The sequence below is a fragment of the Zingiber officinale genome, chromosome 1A (genome assembly GCF_018446385.1).
Source record: "Zingiber officinale cultivar Zhangliang chromosome 1A, Zo_v1.1, whole genome shotgun sequence".
NCBI classification, from domain to species: Eukaryota; Viridiplantae; Streptophyta; class Magnoliopsida; order Zingiberales; family Zingiberaceae; genus Zingiber; species Zingiber officinale.
In genome coordinates, this window is record NC_055987.1 from 125866066 (window position 1) to 125883163 (window position 17098).

The 17098-nt window shown below is 33.8% G+C and overlaps 1 protein-coding gene across 1 annotated transcript; it reads left to right on the plus strand.

Moving 5' to 3' along the window:
* Nucleotides 1-2510: 2510 nt before the first annotated feature.
* On the plus strand, nucleotides 2511-5164 carry LOC122031083 (protein EDS1L-like). The gene is made up of 3 exons (XM_042590146.1): nucleotides 2511-2940; nucleotides 3264-4058; nucleotides 4252-5164. The coding sequence occupies exons 1-3, from the start codon at nucleotides 2587-2589 to the stop codon at nucleotides 4993-4995; spliced, it is 1893 nt and encodes a 630-aa protein (XP_042446080.1). The 5' UTR covers nucleotides 2511-2586; the 3' UTR covers nucleotides 4996-5164.
* Nucleotides 5165-17098: the final 11934 nt, after the last annotated feature.

The following is a 17098-nucleotide window of genomic DNA, read 5'->3' on the forward strand; positions in this document are numbered from 1 at the left end:
GGTCAAAAATTGTCACCCCTAATAGCAAGCGAGTAAAATAATTCTCAACATTCTCACCAAATGTATATACTACAAAATTATACCTTGATATAAAATAAAAAAATGATAAAAAAATAATAAACAAAATTGATTAAAAAATAAACTAAATAAAAATTAAATAAAATAGAAAATAACATAATAAATAAAATTGATTAAAAAATAAAACTAAATAAAAATTAAATAAAATTTTAAAATATATAAGTATTGATGAGAAAATTTAATAAATAAAATTGATTAAAAAATTAAATTAAATTAAAATGGAAAAAAAATAAAGAGAATGATAGAAGTGTCATTTGGAAGGGAGGGAAGGGGAAAAGCAATTTACATATATGTTTTAAAAGCATAGAGGCGTTTGGTTGGGGGTTATCCTTGATAATTTTGATTATCCATTCAAGGTTATCAACGAAAATCATGTTTGATTTAGGTAATCGATGATTCCCGAGTAATGTTCCATGTCCGACACGTCAGCAAAAGGGGCATGCAATATAGAATCGGAAAATCTCGAAAAACTGAGGTTTTTCTTGATTATGGGATTAACGAAATTTTTTAACCCAAAATACCTTCGAATAAGAGAAAAATACGATAAAAAAGAGAAATGTAAAGAAAAAATTAAAATATAAAAATTAAAATTAAAATTTAAAACTTAAAAAAAATCAAAAAATAAAAAAAGATTGTAAAAAAACATAAAAAAATTAAAAAACATAAAAAAAATTAAAAATAATAAAAAATGGGAAAAATAAAAAAAAACATAAAAATAGAAAAAATGTAAAAAAAATAAAAAATGTAAAAAAATATATAAAAATAGAAAAATAGAAAAACATAAAAAGTTTAAAAATATATAAAAAAAATAGGGAAAATAAAAAAAAAAGTAAAAAATAAAAAAACTTTACAAAATGCACATAAAAAATTTTAAAAAAAATGTAGAGTTTAAAAATAATAATAATAATAATAATATATGGTTGATTTTGTAATTAAGGGTAATATAATAAAATATTAAACTAGGTTATTTATTAAAATTTTCAAATAAATAAGTTTTTGTTACATTATCTTAGTTGAACCAAACAACATTTGGTTATGTTTTATTCCCCATAACTTTGGTTATGTGATTACTTGATAATCACATAACCAATGTTATATTTGATAACTTGAACCAAATGTACTAATAGATACATTTGGTTGGGGGTTATCCTTGATAACCTTAGTTATCCATCCAAGATTATCAATGAAAATCATATTTGGTTTAGGTAATCGATAATTCTCGAGTAATATTCCATATCCGACACGTCAGCAAAAGGGACATGCAATCTGGAATCGGAAAACCTCGAAAAATTGAGGTTTTTATTGATTACGGGGTTGATAAATTTTTTTTTATCCAAAATACCCTCGAATAAGAGAAAAATATGATAAAAAAGAGAAATGTAAAGAAAAGAATAAAAAATATAAAAAATAAAATTAAAAACTTAAAAAAAAATAAAAAAAAATTGTAAAAAACATAATTTTTTTTTAAAAGAAGGAAAAACATTAAAAAAATTTAAAAATAAAAAAAATGTGGAAAAAATAAAAAAACATAAAAAATAGGGAAATAGAAAAAATGTAAAAAAAAATTTAAAAAATATAAAAAAATATATAAAAAAATAGAAAAATAGAAAAACATAAAAAAGTTTAAAAATATAAAAAAATAGAAAAAAATAAAAAAATGTAAAAAAATAAATTTTTTTTTACAAAATGCACATAAAATTTTAAAAAATAAAAAACTTTGTAGAGTTTAATAATAATAATAATATATGATTGATTTTGTAATTAAGGGTAATATAATAAAATATTAAACTAAATTATTTATTAAAATTTTTAAACAAACAAGTTTTGTTACATTACTTACTTGAACCAAATAATATTTGGTTATATTTTATTTTTCATTATTTTAGTTATGTGATTACTTGATATTTGATAATCATATAATCAAGATTATATGTGATAACTTGAACCAAACGGATAATGATTTCATCTTTTACCACCTATTTAAGTCAAATAAACAAATAAATATTAAATGTATTTTGGTTTTAACGTTGATTTTTTATCGGAAAATGTTGTGTGGTTTTAAATTATCTAAAAATTAAATTAGTGCCAAATAAAATATAAATGGGTGATTGTTTATAAAATTTGATAATTTTATCAAAGTTGATGTATAAATCTTAAAATATGAAGGGTAAAAATGTAAATAAATTAAAAATGTGACATTAAAGGATCCAAAAAAACACTATTATTTATTTGAATTTTTTTTATCGATATTAATTTTTTTATTTAATATATGAAATTTATATTTTTTAATTTAAATTTAAAAAATAAATTTAATAATTAAAATTTATATAATTTAATATATAACAGTAAACGTTAGTCAACGTCGGGACACGCGTTAGTCAACTCCTGCGGCCCCACTTGTTGGAAGAAACGCAGTAACCGTCTTCTTCCTCATCCTCTCTCCCCCTCTCCCTCTTCCTCTCCCTCTCCGTTGGCGTCGGACTTCGAATGAGTCGGATCAGGTAAGAAATGGCGAAGAAGGACAGCTCTCGTCACGGCCTCGTCGACACCATGCTAAGCGACTCCAGATGGCGAGCCCTAATCCCCCTCTGCTGCTCCCTCTCCATGGCCGCCAACCACTCCCCTTCCTCCCCTTTCCTCCGCCATCACTCCGCTGACTCCTCCGTCTTCGCCTTTCCCGCCTCCTGGTCCTCCGACGACTGGATCCTCCCCGGCGCCCGCTCCCACTTCGGCGAAACCGACGTCGATGCCGCCCTCTTCCCCTCCATCAAGAGCGTCGGGAACGACGCCGCCGCCGCCGTCAACGGAGCCTTTCTCCGCTTCTTCAAAAATCTGCTCGAGATTTCTCCGCTTTCAACCGAGGTGACCTATTTCTGAGTTTTTAAAAAAAAAAACCCAACTTTTGTCCAGATTTTTGTCTAGAAGTAATTGCCTCGAGTTTTTCTCATCTTTTCCGAACTTTTCAGGCTAATAATTTGAAAAGATCTTACTCTCTGTGATTGTAAGCGAGAATAAAAATCCCAACTTTTTACAGATTCTGGTAGCGAATAATCACTTGCTGCGATTGTAAGCTAGTCTGTTTGGTTTACTTGCCCATTACCTGTTTATTCCTTTGCCACAGTGAAAATTTCATTTTTTTTTTCTTGCGCAACATGGAATCACTGGATTGAATTTTTAACCTACAGGTGCAACGAGCTGCTTCTGAAAAAAAGCAGATCATGTTCACTGGGCATTCTTCTGGAGGCTCAATTGCAGTCCTTGCAACCATCTGGTTCCTCGAACAAAATCGAAAATTCAACATCTCACATGGTCAGGCTGATCCTTTCTGTATCACATTTGGGACTCCCCTTGTTGGAGATGGTGTTTTTGTTCATGCTCTCCAGCGCGAGGATTGGGCTCGCTTGTTCTTGCACTTTGTCATGTTAGGTGACATTGTTCCGCGCTGTTTGATGTCACCTTTGTCGAATTTGGATGAAGAATTCCAAGGGATTCTGCATTTCCTGTGCCCAAAACCAATGCACTTCAGTTCAAAGCCTGCTGTGAGCTCCCTGGTCACCTTCTACAGAACAGTGCTGAGGAATGCTCTTTCCATATCAAACCATCAGGCCTGTTTCCTAATGGGATGCACAAACCCTTTGCTAGAAGTTCTAACTGGCTTCGTCAAGTTTACTCCTTATCGACCTTTCGGAACCTATGCTTTTCATAGCAGTGATGATGACAAACTAATCTATCTGAAGAACTCTAACTCCATTTTGCATTTGCTTTTTTACTTTTTCCAAAGAGACCCAGAACAGGATGTAGAAGAGATTGCTCAGAGGAGTTTAGAGGAGCATCTTCTCTATGAAGTAAGGATCAAAAGGCTCTTTGATTTGCAGAACACTGTGTCCATGCACTCTCTAGATGCGATTCCTCTCTCCTTTAGTGATGCTCTTAACGAAGAGGCTCAATCGCTCGAAACACTGCTCAAAGAGATTGATTTGGTGAGTTTCTTGTCCATTCTTCTCTTTTGAGTTGTCGTTATTGTTGAATTTGTTTTACCAAGTCGAAAGAAATTATTAATAGGGCAATGTGCCATCTTTAAATGAATCAAGCTTCAACTTTGTTTGTACAAACTTTCTACATGTTAACATCGTATGTGAATCGCCTAACCGGTGTGTTTTGTATAAATTTTAGAGTTCAGAAGCTAGGCTGCATTTACATGCCGCCGCAGAATGGGAGAACCAGAGACTCAAGAACCAGGCCAAAGTCGATTCCAACTATAACAAAATACAAGAATCTCTAAACTTCCTTAAAGAATACCGAGCAACTTGCGAGCTTCGAGGGCGAGGTTACTACGACACCTTCAAACTTCAGAAGGATGTGGAAGATTTCAACACCAATGTGAAGAGACTTGAGCTGGCTGGACTGTGGGATGAGATAGTCGAGATGTTGCGAAGGTATGAACTCCCGGATGGATTTGATGGGAGAAAGGAATGGGTGAACTTGGGCACTCAGTACCGCCGTCTGGTTGAACCACTTGACATTGCCAATTACTACCGGCACTCTAAGAACGAGGATACAGGGCCATACATGGTGAAAGGCAGGCCAAAACGTTACCGATACACACAGAGATGGCTCGAGCATGCTGAACGGGCGCCTGCCAGCTCCAGCGTAGAGTCATGCTTCTGGGCATCTGTCGAAGAGCTCTGTATTGAAACCGGGGATAACAAGCCTTTCCCGGAAGTGAAAACAAGGGTGCTGGAACTCGAACAAGAAGTGCTTCGGTGGGTAAATGAAGGCAAATTGGGCCGAGATGTGTTCCTTAGTGACTCCACCTTCGCAAAGTGGTGGATGACTCTTCCATTGCAGCACAGGTTAGGGTCCTGCATTGCCAAGTTCATGAATGTCGAAGACATGCTGGGGAAGTCAAACCAGTGACATTCGATGCCTCTGTATGTAATAGATTTAAAGCTCATAGGCAGTTACCATGACTTCAGTAGTAGTTGTGAGAAATTTGATATTTAAGTTAAAAGAACAATGTATATGTTTTAAACTCCACTGATATCGAGTTAATCATACAGAGAAATATCTTAAATGTCTAGTTTAATTTGTATGTTAGCATTGTAACCGACCTTTTTCGCGGCAATAGCAAGATACACTTGTTCTATCTCAGCATGGATACGCACAAATGCATCTATTTTGAGTCTTGGGTAGGAAATAACACTTTGATCATGTTTAATTTTAGTTTTTTGCTATAAGAAATTAAAACATATGTTAATCTATATAAACCATCACTGTTTAAGCAAACTAATTAACAATTAATAGTTAAAAGTAACTCTTGTTTAACGCATCAAAGTGAATTTTTGGTGTGGATTTCTTTGTTCTTGTTGAGGAATTTTTTTTATTTAATAAATCACAAGGCAAGAAATAAATTTTTATACGATTATCAAACTGTTAATTAATTTGCCAATGATCATCTAACAAAAGAGTTATTATAGAAAAATCTTCATAAAAGAGAGTTCATATTTTTTTTTTATTTCAATTTTCCATTACTTTTAGAACGCTCATTCCAAATGATCCAGTATTATCGGCCCCAAGATAAGATACAGATAAGTAAATCATAGAATATTTGACCCTAATACAATCCGTTAAGATTTGATTTCAACATTTATTCCAACAAATACCTATGTAGATACCAACTGTACTAATATGTGAGGGCAATTTCAATTTTTCTTTTCACTAGTCAATTTAGGGAGATGAATGTTGATATAAATTTTATTCTCTTTGCATCAGTAGGTATTTATTCAATAATATACAAAAGATTAATTAATATAAAAAAACAAACAAAGAAGCATAATATGGCAAAGTATGATTTCTTTTTTCTTTTCTTTTACTTTCTTTTTGTTTAATCTAGATGTAAAAATGAATCCAATTTATCAATTCAATTTGAATGTTTTTGGGTTAGAGTCTGGTTCGATTTGAATGTTTTTGGGTTAGAGTCAAGTTTGAATCTTGTGTGTCTTTGAGTTATTATTTTCTCCCCTGAAAATCAAATGATAAATATACTTCAAAAATAGAGTTACTGTTTAAGATGTTAATGAATAATTTTGTTCCTCACAAAGATTATGGTATTTTTTATACAGTAAAATAAAGATAAAAAAAATTAAATACCATGAGAGTTTGGAAGATGAATGACTCTGGAATCTGGAGAAACTACTATACAAGCAAGTAGGAAGAGAAGGAAAATAAGTCTGCACTCCATCTTACCAATCTCGGATGCTTGCTACCATGCCATTCTTGTTTAACTTATACAACAAAATTCAAAGACAAAGTCATATAGTCTGCATGGTTTAGCTGTTTGGTCTAATCTTACCATTTAGATATCTTTTACTTGATTGTGATATCAAAATTTACTTAAAAAAAGAATAATTTTATGTTTGATGGAAAAAACATAATCTCCTCCCTCATCCGGATTAAATTAATCCGGTGAGCCAATTGAGTGAACCAGTTGAATTATAATCCTCTTCTCCAAGTTGAAATGACTAGGGGAGTCAAAAGTCTCCACATTAGTCTGATATATATCATATCAGGTCTAACGTGGAAAATTTTGATAATTATTCCTTATTTCATTTTAACATTTCTGAGAAGTCGAAATAAATAATAAATATCATATTTGAACTCCTTGTAACCTCAGAAATCCATAGAAATTGAAATGAGTGCAATCGGAACTCTCTAAGTCCATGAGTGAGTTTCAGTTAAAATCCACTAATGGATTTAGAGATATCAGATTGCATCTATTTCAGTTCCTGTGGATTTCTAGGGTTGCAAAGAGTTCAAATATGCTATCCATTATTTATTTAGCTTCTCGGGGATATTAAAATATCATAAGAAATAATCACCAAAAATCTCCACATTGGATCTAATATAGTTCTATATTATGCTCACTTTGGGCCTGATATGATACATATCATGCCCAAAGATCAATTTCCATTCAAGAAAACTCAAAATAGTACACAAGGTGTAGAAATAATAACTCTTACGCATTTATTAATTTGGTTACTTTTACAAGCTTAATATCTGGAAATCTAATAGTAACTTAAGCTCAATATCTAAGTTCCATGTTAAATTCAATAGTTATTCCTTTATGCATTTCTGGATATTGACTACCTTACTCTGTTAGGTCTGTTACTCTATTAGTGAGTATAATTCTAACAACCATAGCAACATGACTTATATTTTTTTTGTATGGGATATACAAATATTAACATTTGTCAGAAACACTATTTTATATTTTCAGCAAGATATAATAGAATAATATAAATTTTTAAGCAGTTATCAAGGAAAGAAGAACAAAAAAACACCACGGAGCCTACTATGTTTCTATCATATTAATTCAAGGGTAGATTATTTTATAGTTCTAGTTTTCTGATATTAAAATACATTTTAATTTTGGTTCACATCTCTAACAGATAGGTTATTTAGCAATAGGTTGCTACTCATAAATAAAACCAACTCTTTTTTTGGTTGGTTCAGACTGTTTCTTGAATTTCAATTTCAGCTCTTATATATGCAAAGTGGTAATAAAACTAGTTATAGAAACATGGTAACTTATAATCTTTTTCTTAATTTTTATCCAAGTTAGTTGATGCTCTAGTTTTAAACTTATACAAGAAGTTAGCTTATGTTTATCATTTATTGTAGAGATTTCTAACAATGGCACATCACCATCGCCATCTTCCTATAGCAACGTAACCTTGAAGCCGAATTTCGTGAGATGAAGCTTCATCTCTTGATAGAGATACAGAAGTAGACACAGGCTAAAGAATCACTGCAAAACTTTCGAAATCTTTGGTAGAGACTGTCTCATTAGCTGTCACTATTAGGCTCATGTTGTTGCACAATGTGTTGCTGATGCTGTCATACGAGGTTCTGCTCGTGCTGAAGTTTTGATAGAAATGGAACCTCAGATTGCATTAAAGAATTTTGAGATTACTAGGCAATGGGATAGACTCCAATATTATGAAGCTACAAATAGGGAGATGTCACACAGGAATTTAGAGGCAGTCAATGAGAATGTTGGACTTAAAATATCCTTTAATTTGCTTCTTTTTTGTTGTCAGTCAACTCCAAAAATTGTTTCCTTGTTTGATCTTGGTTTTTATTTTTCAAGTAGTATATTACTTTTCTATTGATATTTAACTTTGTATAGAGTTGTTTCAGTGGTAACTGGTGATATCATTCTATATCAGGGCCATGTTGAGCCTGATATGATACATATAAGGTCCAACATGGAAATTTTTGACGTTTCTTTTGTATTATATTTTAACAACTCCAAGAAGTTAAAATAAATAATGGATAGTATATTTAAACTCCTTCCAACTCCAAAAATCCATAGGAACTGAAATGGATATAATATGAGATCTTTATGTCCATCAGTTGATTTTTACTGAAACCTACTAATAGACATAGAAAGTTCCGATTACACCAATTTCAGTTTCTGTGGTTTTCTTGGGTTGCAAGGAGTTCAAATATGCTATCCATTATTTATTTTACCTTCTCTGAGATATTAAAATGTAATAAGGAAGGATCTCTAAAATTCTCCATGTTGGGCCTAATATAGAATCATATCAAGCCCAACATGGAGAATTTTGATGATTCTTTCTTATTACATTTTAATACCTCTGAGAAATCAAAATAAATAATGGATATTATATTTGAACTCCTTGCACCCCTAAAAATCTATAGGAACTAAAATGGGTGCATGTAAAACTCTCTAGGTTCATAAGTGAGTTTCAGTCAAAACTCATTTATGGATTTAGAGATCTCAAATTGCATTCATTTCAGTTCCTATAGATTTCTGGGGTTGCAAGGATTCAAATATACTATCCATTATTTATTTCGATTTCTCCAAATATATTAACATATTATAAAAAAATCAATTAAATCTTATAAAATGTTATTCATACATTATACATCTATGCAAAGAAGGAAGAAAGAGAAGAAAGGAGAGGAAAAATAAGAGGAAAGTTGCATGCATAGGAGAGAGGAAAGAAAAGAGAGAAAAATGATAGAGAAAAAAAAATAGAAAAAGTCATATTTATAAGAAGGGTAGAACTAGAAGTGCACATGAAAATGTGTGCCCTTTTATAAATATAAAAGTAGCATGTGCCGTTTGGTCAATTTAGAAATTTAGGTGCGCCATCTGGTAAATTGTTGTATTATATTCTATCATTAGTTTTTGACGATCGAATTAAAATTAATCGCTAAATTAGTGATCGATATATAATATTTGGTTGTTAATTTTAATGATTGAATTAAAATCAGTTATTAAATTAGCTATCAAGTATATTGAGTGCGGTGAAATTTCCGAGAATCTGCTTGGATTACATCCACATAGCATTTTGAAGCTGCCAATTGACTCTGTTTCACCTCCCTGACCTGGCCATCCACTGGAAATTTGTTTTTTTTTATGGAAGGTGAAGACCATATAGCCTAAAAAGCATTTAGCGCTGGTCTCCCTAGTATAGCATTATAAGCTGACTCAGTATTCACCACCAGGAAGGATGGTATATGGCTCTCCTCAGTTCTTCCTCTAAAGAAAAGGAAAGTTCGATCTACCCCATAGGCTATACCTGATGCCCGATAAACCTGAATAAAGAGGTATTCACATGATGTAATTCTTCCCTGTCTAGCGACAATTGATCAAAGACATCTTTGAAAAGGATATTGACAGAGTTGTTTGTATCTATGAATACCCATTTGACTATGTAATTGGCTATAAGGGCTTGAATCACGAGGACATCTTCATAAGGGACCTCTACTCTCTCTAGATCATTAGGGCCGAAGTTAATCATGGGACTAAGACCAATATCCCAACTCGAATTGACTTATAATTTTCCAATCAACATGTGTGGACCTTCTTGGCCCGATTAGAATCACCATTTGTTGGTCCTCCAAAAATTATATTAATCATCCCTAGAGGATCGACCTTACCCTTGCTCTTGTTATTATTTTTCTCCTGGTTCATGGAAGTTCACTGTAGTCGAACGTCGTCATGACTTTGCTATGAAGAACGAGAACAATGCTGCAATCCCCGCCCCACATCCGTCTTTGGTCCACCGTGCTGTGGGCGATGGTAAGGTTCTAACAAATCTTTTGGCTGATGGATTACGAACCACCTTCCTTTGATCGGCCACAAGTCATAGTTTCCGAGCATACTATTGGCATTCTCGAGTAGAATGAGTGTTCAACAGATGAAAGTCACAGTAGGGTTCTGTTATAAACTCTCGATTAGGCCCTCTAGTCTAGTTAGTTTCCACTGCCTACATAGTTCTCTCCCTTTGCAATTCATGAAATCCTAATTCTGCAAGGGAGGAAGAAGCATCTTTCAATCTGCTTGAGTGGGCATTGAGGTTTGAGCTAGTACTTCATTCCTTTTGACAAATTGAGCTTCTTCAACTTGGACATATTTAATAGCCCAAGCTTGTAACCCATCGAAATCGGCTAGGGGATTTTTCACCAGGGATCTAAAGAAATCCCCATTGATTAAGCCTTGAGAAAATGCATTGGCCTGTACTTTTAGAGTAACCAAGGGTGCATCCATGACCACTTAATTGAACCTTTGTAGATAGTCTTTTAAGGACCCTTTGGGCTTTTGCCTGAGGGTGAACGAATCATGAGGAGTCTTTTGATACCTTCAACTCATAGCAAAACACATCATAAACACTACCTTAAAGTCCTTGAAAGACCGTATGTAGGATGCTAGAAGGCGATTAAACCACCTTTGTGCCGAGCCCGATAGCATCGTTAGAAAAACTCGACAATTGACCCATCTGTGTATTGATGTAATAAGGTGGCATTCTCGAATTTGCAAAGGTGATCCTTGGGATCCATTGCACCATTATATTCTCCAATTTACAGGGCTCGAAAATGTCTTAGCAATTCATATATAAGGACTCCTGGTGAGAGGGGGGGGGGGGGGCATTCAGAATCAGGAACTTTACTCAATATGACACCATTTCTCTTGGGGGACTCCGATGGGAAATTTTCCCTGAAGATCCCAAAGATTCCTCTCTCATAGTAGAAATACCAGCCAGGGCCTGGAACGCATCCTTGGGGGTTTCTCCTGGACACTTCGACCTTTACTGTAGTGTGGGTGCCGCCTCAACGGGTTGGGGCGGCTGCTCATTTGGGAGGACGATCCCTAGGACTGTTGACCATTAGGGTTGCCCCTACAACACTACTTGTATGGTAGTCGTCACAAGTTTGTTGAATTCTTCTATTGTTATGGTAATAACATTTGATTTTTCATTAGTTTCCGCACTAGATCTTCCGGTGTCATCCATATTATTGTGTCTCAATCTAGTACTTAACTCAGAAATTCTCACAGACGACGTTAATTTAATCCTGTCTGAGAATGAAGATGTTTGACTTACTAGTAACGCGCTGCTTTTAGTGGTTGTTAGGATGGTAGCGTGGCTCTCGGCATGAGAGGAAGGCCACTCAAAGAAGGTGGGTTAGAGTGATGGCTAGGGATGCCCCCAGTGAGGCCACTCCGACGGTCAAGTAAGTGTAGGATCGATACGTACTAGGGGGGTGGGTGAATAGCACTCGTGACTTTTTCACTCATTTTAGAAAACACAAAATAATGCAGCGGAATAAAGAACAAGTAAACAAAGCTAACACCTTTGGTTTTACTTGGTTTGGAGCCTGTGATGACTCCTACTCCAAGGCCCGCGATCATTGATCATTTTTGTTGGACAATCACTATAGATTTGAAAATAAGTACAGATATTAAGTACAATTGCAATATAATAAAGTAACGTACAATACTAGAAATAAAAGTCGTTAATCGATTATCGGAGTAGCATAGGAGAGAGTAGCAGTTGTTCGTTCTTGATCTTGGAATTATTGTTAAATCAATTGGTCGAACCCTCCTTAAATATCCAACCCAGACCTGATCCAGATCCACTGATCTTGGGATCAGGTTTGACTCATCGCTGATCAGTCGACCGATCCCACCGTTCGGTCGACTAATCCTACCTGAATTAGTCCATCTTCCCGTCCAGATTTAGCTTCGAATGAGTTTGCATTCAGTCGACTGATCACGTCGTTCGATCGATCGATTCCATTGACCTCACTGGCTGAGCCGATCTGATCATGTTGATCCCTATCCTCGGTTCGGTCAACTGAACCCGAGGTTCGGTCGACTAATCCTTCAATCGAACCCTATCAGCTGGCTGGAAATCTACTCTACTTGCTTGGAGGTTTGGTCGATCGATCCTCGGTTCGATTGACCGATCAAGGCCGAAACTTCAACCTACAAAATGTTAGTTTCCCTGCAAAACAGAGTTAGACAAATAGCAAATAATAGTAAAGCAATATATAACTTTTGACAGCCTTCAACCTGTCCGATTCTGACTTTCAAATTTTCTCCGAAAATCCTAGGTCGAATTGACGCCTACTGTTCCCTCAACGAGGAACGCATCCTCGCCTACGCCTCTTGAGAGAGTTACCTTTTGCTAGAACAGTCCTCCAGATCGACTGGACTTTTGCTCAATGCCCGAGACTTCAGGTCTTCATGCTAGACGTCCGCTCCACGATCCGTCTAGACTTTCATCTGGTCCGCGACCACCAGGATTTTCACCTAGAGTCTCCGACTCTAGGATTTCACCCAAAATTCTCGACCCGCCAAGATTTCGATGACCTAGGGTTGCCACCCCTAGGTTTTTCCATAACATAGAGTTACCACCCCCTAGTACCTAGGGTTATCTCCTTCTAGGGTTTTCCACCTACCTAGAATCCACTAGGACTTTTACCTAAGAGCACTTGGGGCTTTCCTGTAAGCTCATCCACACTTGTTAGATAACAAGACAACTTAACTTTTAAATTTTTTGTCATAATCAAAACTCATGTTTGATTGTCTGATGCTTCCTGCACCAACAATCTCCCCCTTTTTGATTATAACAACCCGGTTCAAAAGTTAAGTAAGCACATATAGTATTTTAAAGGAAAAACATAGCAATTTTCTTACTAAAGTAATTTTACACTAAAGCAATTTTAGCTCCTCCTTTATTTATCACTCCCTCTTAACTTTTGACCATTCTTTCCCCCTTTGCCATATTCAAAAACTAATTTAGGGAGGAAAAATACTTAATTTCAAAATCTAATATTTTGGTAATGAGAAAAATAAATTCCAAGTAGGGAGTTTAACATAGCTAAAAACTGTGAAAAATATTTTGAAAAATACTTAAGTTTTAGAAGGCTAAAAACATAATTTTTCAAAAATTTATAGCTTTTAATTTAAACATGTTAGCCTTTTTCTAAAGCTTTGAAGGAATATGTAAGGTTTTGATAAAGAACTTAGTTTTTTCTTTTAAGCAAAAGCTTAGCAAAAAAATATTTTATCAAGTACTTAGCTTTTACCAAAAACTTAGCTAAATTTAAGCTTTGAAAATGATTTAGCTTTTTTGAAATTCTTGGCTAAATTTAAGTTTTGAAAATGACCTAGTTTTTCTAAAAAAACTTAGTTAAATTTTAGTTTTGAAAATGACTTAGCTTTTCGAAAAACTTAGTTAAGTACATAAAAACTTAGTTAAAAATACTTTTTCAAAAACTATTTGAACTTTCTTTTTGAAAAATTATCTTTTAAAAAAAATAATTAAATTTTCTTCAAAAATAGTTAAACAAAAAATAACACTAAACTTTTTTTTAAAGATCTACAAAATTAACTTTGAAATCTTGAAAACAATCCTTTAATTTTAACGCCTTAAACTTCCTTTCACTCCCTCTTAATTAATATCAAAAAAATGGATGCTTTTTTTTTGAGTCTTAGAGTCCAAGGACGAGAGTTCAAAGTTAAAACACAAGTTTAAAGTAAAACTAATTATTTATTTTCTTAATTTCATCTCATCCATTCTATATTATCAAACATGTTCAACTTATGAACTTATGAGTTTGTGTGAGATGGAGTTAAGTTAATTTTTAAGTTGATTTTATCTATGACTTTGAAAGATATTTATGATATTGAAGAATATTTAAGTTTGTAATAAGTTATGTTAAATTTAGATTTCAAAAATATTAAGTTTTGGACTTCGAAATGAATTAGAATTTGAAGATTAATTAGATTTGAACATTTGAAAATAATTAAATGTAGATCCGCTACATTAACGATCCCCCTAGTGTCGGCACTACGGATATAGAGGGAGGTACATGTAGGTACACATGCGTCAACCACATGGTGGGGTAAATCCTAAATTGTCAGTTCATGAGAATCGACCCCTGGCCATTACGCCAGATATGTCATGCGCCCACTGTCTGTGCTACGCCATGGGGCAACATTTAAAGATAATTAAAATTTTGAAGGTTAATTAATATTTGAAAATAATTAAGTTTAAAATTTAAATTTAAATATGGACATTTGAAAATAATTATGTTTGAAATTTGAACATTTGAAAAATAATTAGGTTTACAATTTGAATATCAATTTACATTTGAAAAATAATTGTGTTTGAAATTTGAATTTAAATATTAAGATTTGAAAATAATTAAGTTTGAAATTTAAATTTAATTATATATTTGAAATTAATTATTAATTAGACTTTTGAAATTAATTAGATTTTGAAATTAATTAGATTTTGAAATTAATTAGATTTTGAAATTAATTCATTATATTTTTAAAATTAATTATATTTTAAAATTTTATTTTGAAATTAATTATATTTTATAAATTAATTATATTTTAAAATTAATTAATATTTTGAAATTAATTAAATTTTTGAAATTAATTAGATTTTAAAATTAATTAATATTTTGAAATTAGTTATATTTTTTAAATTAATTATAGTTTTTAGATTAATTAAATTGAATTAATTTTAGTTAACTTAATTGAATTGAGTTTAAGTTAATTGATTAAGTGATTAAGTTTAGTTTGAGTTATTAAATTGAGTTTAACTAATTTTTTACCTCAGTCAATCTCATCCTTTTTTAGATTGTCAATTAGGGAGACTTATAAGGTTTTTGTGAGATGATTAATTTTATTTTTAGTTTAAATTTAAATCTAAGGATTGATTTACATTTGAGTTAGACTAAGGTTTAACAGTTAATTAATTAAATATTCATTTCAATAATTGACTTTTAGGCTATGGGTAGGCGCTGAACCTTCTTGGGTATTGAATCATCAACCATTTCTAAACAAAGCCTTTTAAAGAAATTAAATATTTAATTTTCTTTCTGAAAATCCTAGGTCTAACTAGTCAAGTGTGAATCAAGCCCAAGTCCTTATCTACCCTAGTCTAAACATGTATAATAAAAAGCAATAATGCAAACATCACACAAATTTATCTAATGAATATGGTCTTCCTATTGGCTCCTCCGGGATCATAGTCTCGATAAGGTCTATCAAGGTAATGGATTTGACCCTTGAGGATTCAATATTCACCAAGTCCAACTTGATTAATCAAGTTAGACTTGAGGACCTATGCTTGGACTGTTTTTCTATTTGTTTGGTTAACCAGAGATAGATAAGATTTAAATTTATGTTTAACCTTAAATTCAAGTCTAGTTCAGTTGTATATGACCCTTTATTTTCCAAGAATTAAATCAAGATTATTGGAACTTAAGGTGAACCGTTCCAACATGTCCTTAAATTCCTTTACTTGACTTTTCATGTTAGAATTTTCTTCCTCAAATTGTTGGACTTGAGTTAAAGTTCCAATCTGAACCGATTTAATCAAGGAGCTTGGATTAGTCACCTCTTAAAGTTCCAATCTGAATCGATCCTCGGTTCGGTCGACCGATCATGGCCGAAACTTCAACCTATAAAATATTAGTTCCCCTGCAAAACAGAGTTAGACAAATAACAAATAATAGTAAAATAATATATAACTTTTGATAGCCTTCGAACTGCCCATTTATGACTTTTGAATTCCCTCTGGAGACCTTAGGTCTAACTGACATTTGTTTTTCCTCAACGGGGAACGCATCATCACCTACTCCACTCAGGAGAGTTACCTTTTGCCAGACCGATCCTCAAACCGACTGGACTTTTGCTCAGCGCTTGATACTTCAGGTCTTCATGCCAGACGTTCGCTCCATGGCCCGTCCAGACTTTCACTTGGTTCGCGACCACCAGGATTTTCATCTAGAGTCCTCGACTCTAGGATTTCACCCAAAGTGCTCAACCCACCAAAACTTTGATGACCTAGGGTTACCACCTCCTAAGAATTAGGGTTACCTCCCCCTAGGGTTTTCCATAACCTAGGATTACCACTCCCTAGGACCTAGGGTTACCTCTTCCTAGGGGTTTCCATAACTTAGGGTTACCAAACCCTCTAGGGCCTAGGGTTACCTCGCCCTAAGGTTTTCCACCTACCTAGAATCCACTAGGACTTTTACCTAAGAGCACTTAGGACTTTCCTGCAAGTTTATCCACACTTGTTAGATAATAAGACAACTTAACTTTTAAACCCTTTGTCATAATTAAACTCAGATTCTATCATCTGGTGCTCCTTGCACCAACAGTAAGCTCTCAATGAAGAATAAAGTAATTGCTAGAAATTAGAGTTTGAAAAGTTATGTGCGCTTACTTTTTCCATGGAATTCACCTACTTTTTATAGGGCTGGATGACTTTGCCACATCCTCTACATTATCTGCAAACATTACCACATTTCCCCCATTACTGATGGGCATTATCATGTTCTCTAACATAAAGGGTCATCATTGCCCATTTATTTCCCTCACTTTCGTCATGACGCCTGCGTACACAACTGTTCGTCTGAGGATCACCCGAAATCGATGGCGCCCTAGAGCGGGTGATCAGGCTTAGCTAGGAGTCAGGCGTAGCTGAGAGTTTGAAGTCCGACATCAGGAGTAGCCGAGAGTCGAGCGAGAGTTAGGCGTACTCGGGAATCGGATGCAGCAGGAAGTCGACCCTTATTGATCCTGCCTTCCATCCTAGTTCAATTATAGACTTTCTTAGCCATGTGACCCTTGGGGAATACCCCTGCAGGCTATTGTTCCTTACTCTCTCAAAACATATAT

What these genes read in the sequence shown, in the direction of transcription:
- LOC122031083 (XM_042590146.1), top strand. Translation starts at nt 2,587, where the DNA reads ATGGCGAAGAAGGACAGCTCTCGTCACGGCCTCGTCGACACCATGCTA. An exon ending in TTTCTCCGCTTTCAACCGAG is followed by an intron (nt 2,941 to 3,263) that starts GTGACCTATTTC and finishes TTTAACCTACAG; the next exon opens with GTGCAACGAGCTGCTTCTGA. An exon ending in TGCTCAAAGAGATTGATTTG is followed by an intron (nt 4,059 to 4,251) that starts GTGAGTTTCTTG and finishes TATAAATTTTAG; the next exon opens with AGTTCAGAAGCTAGGCTGCA.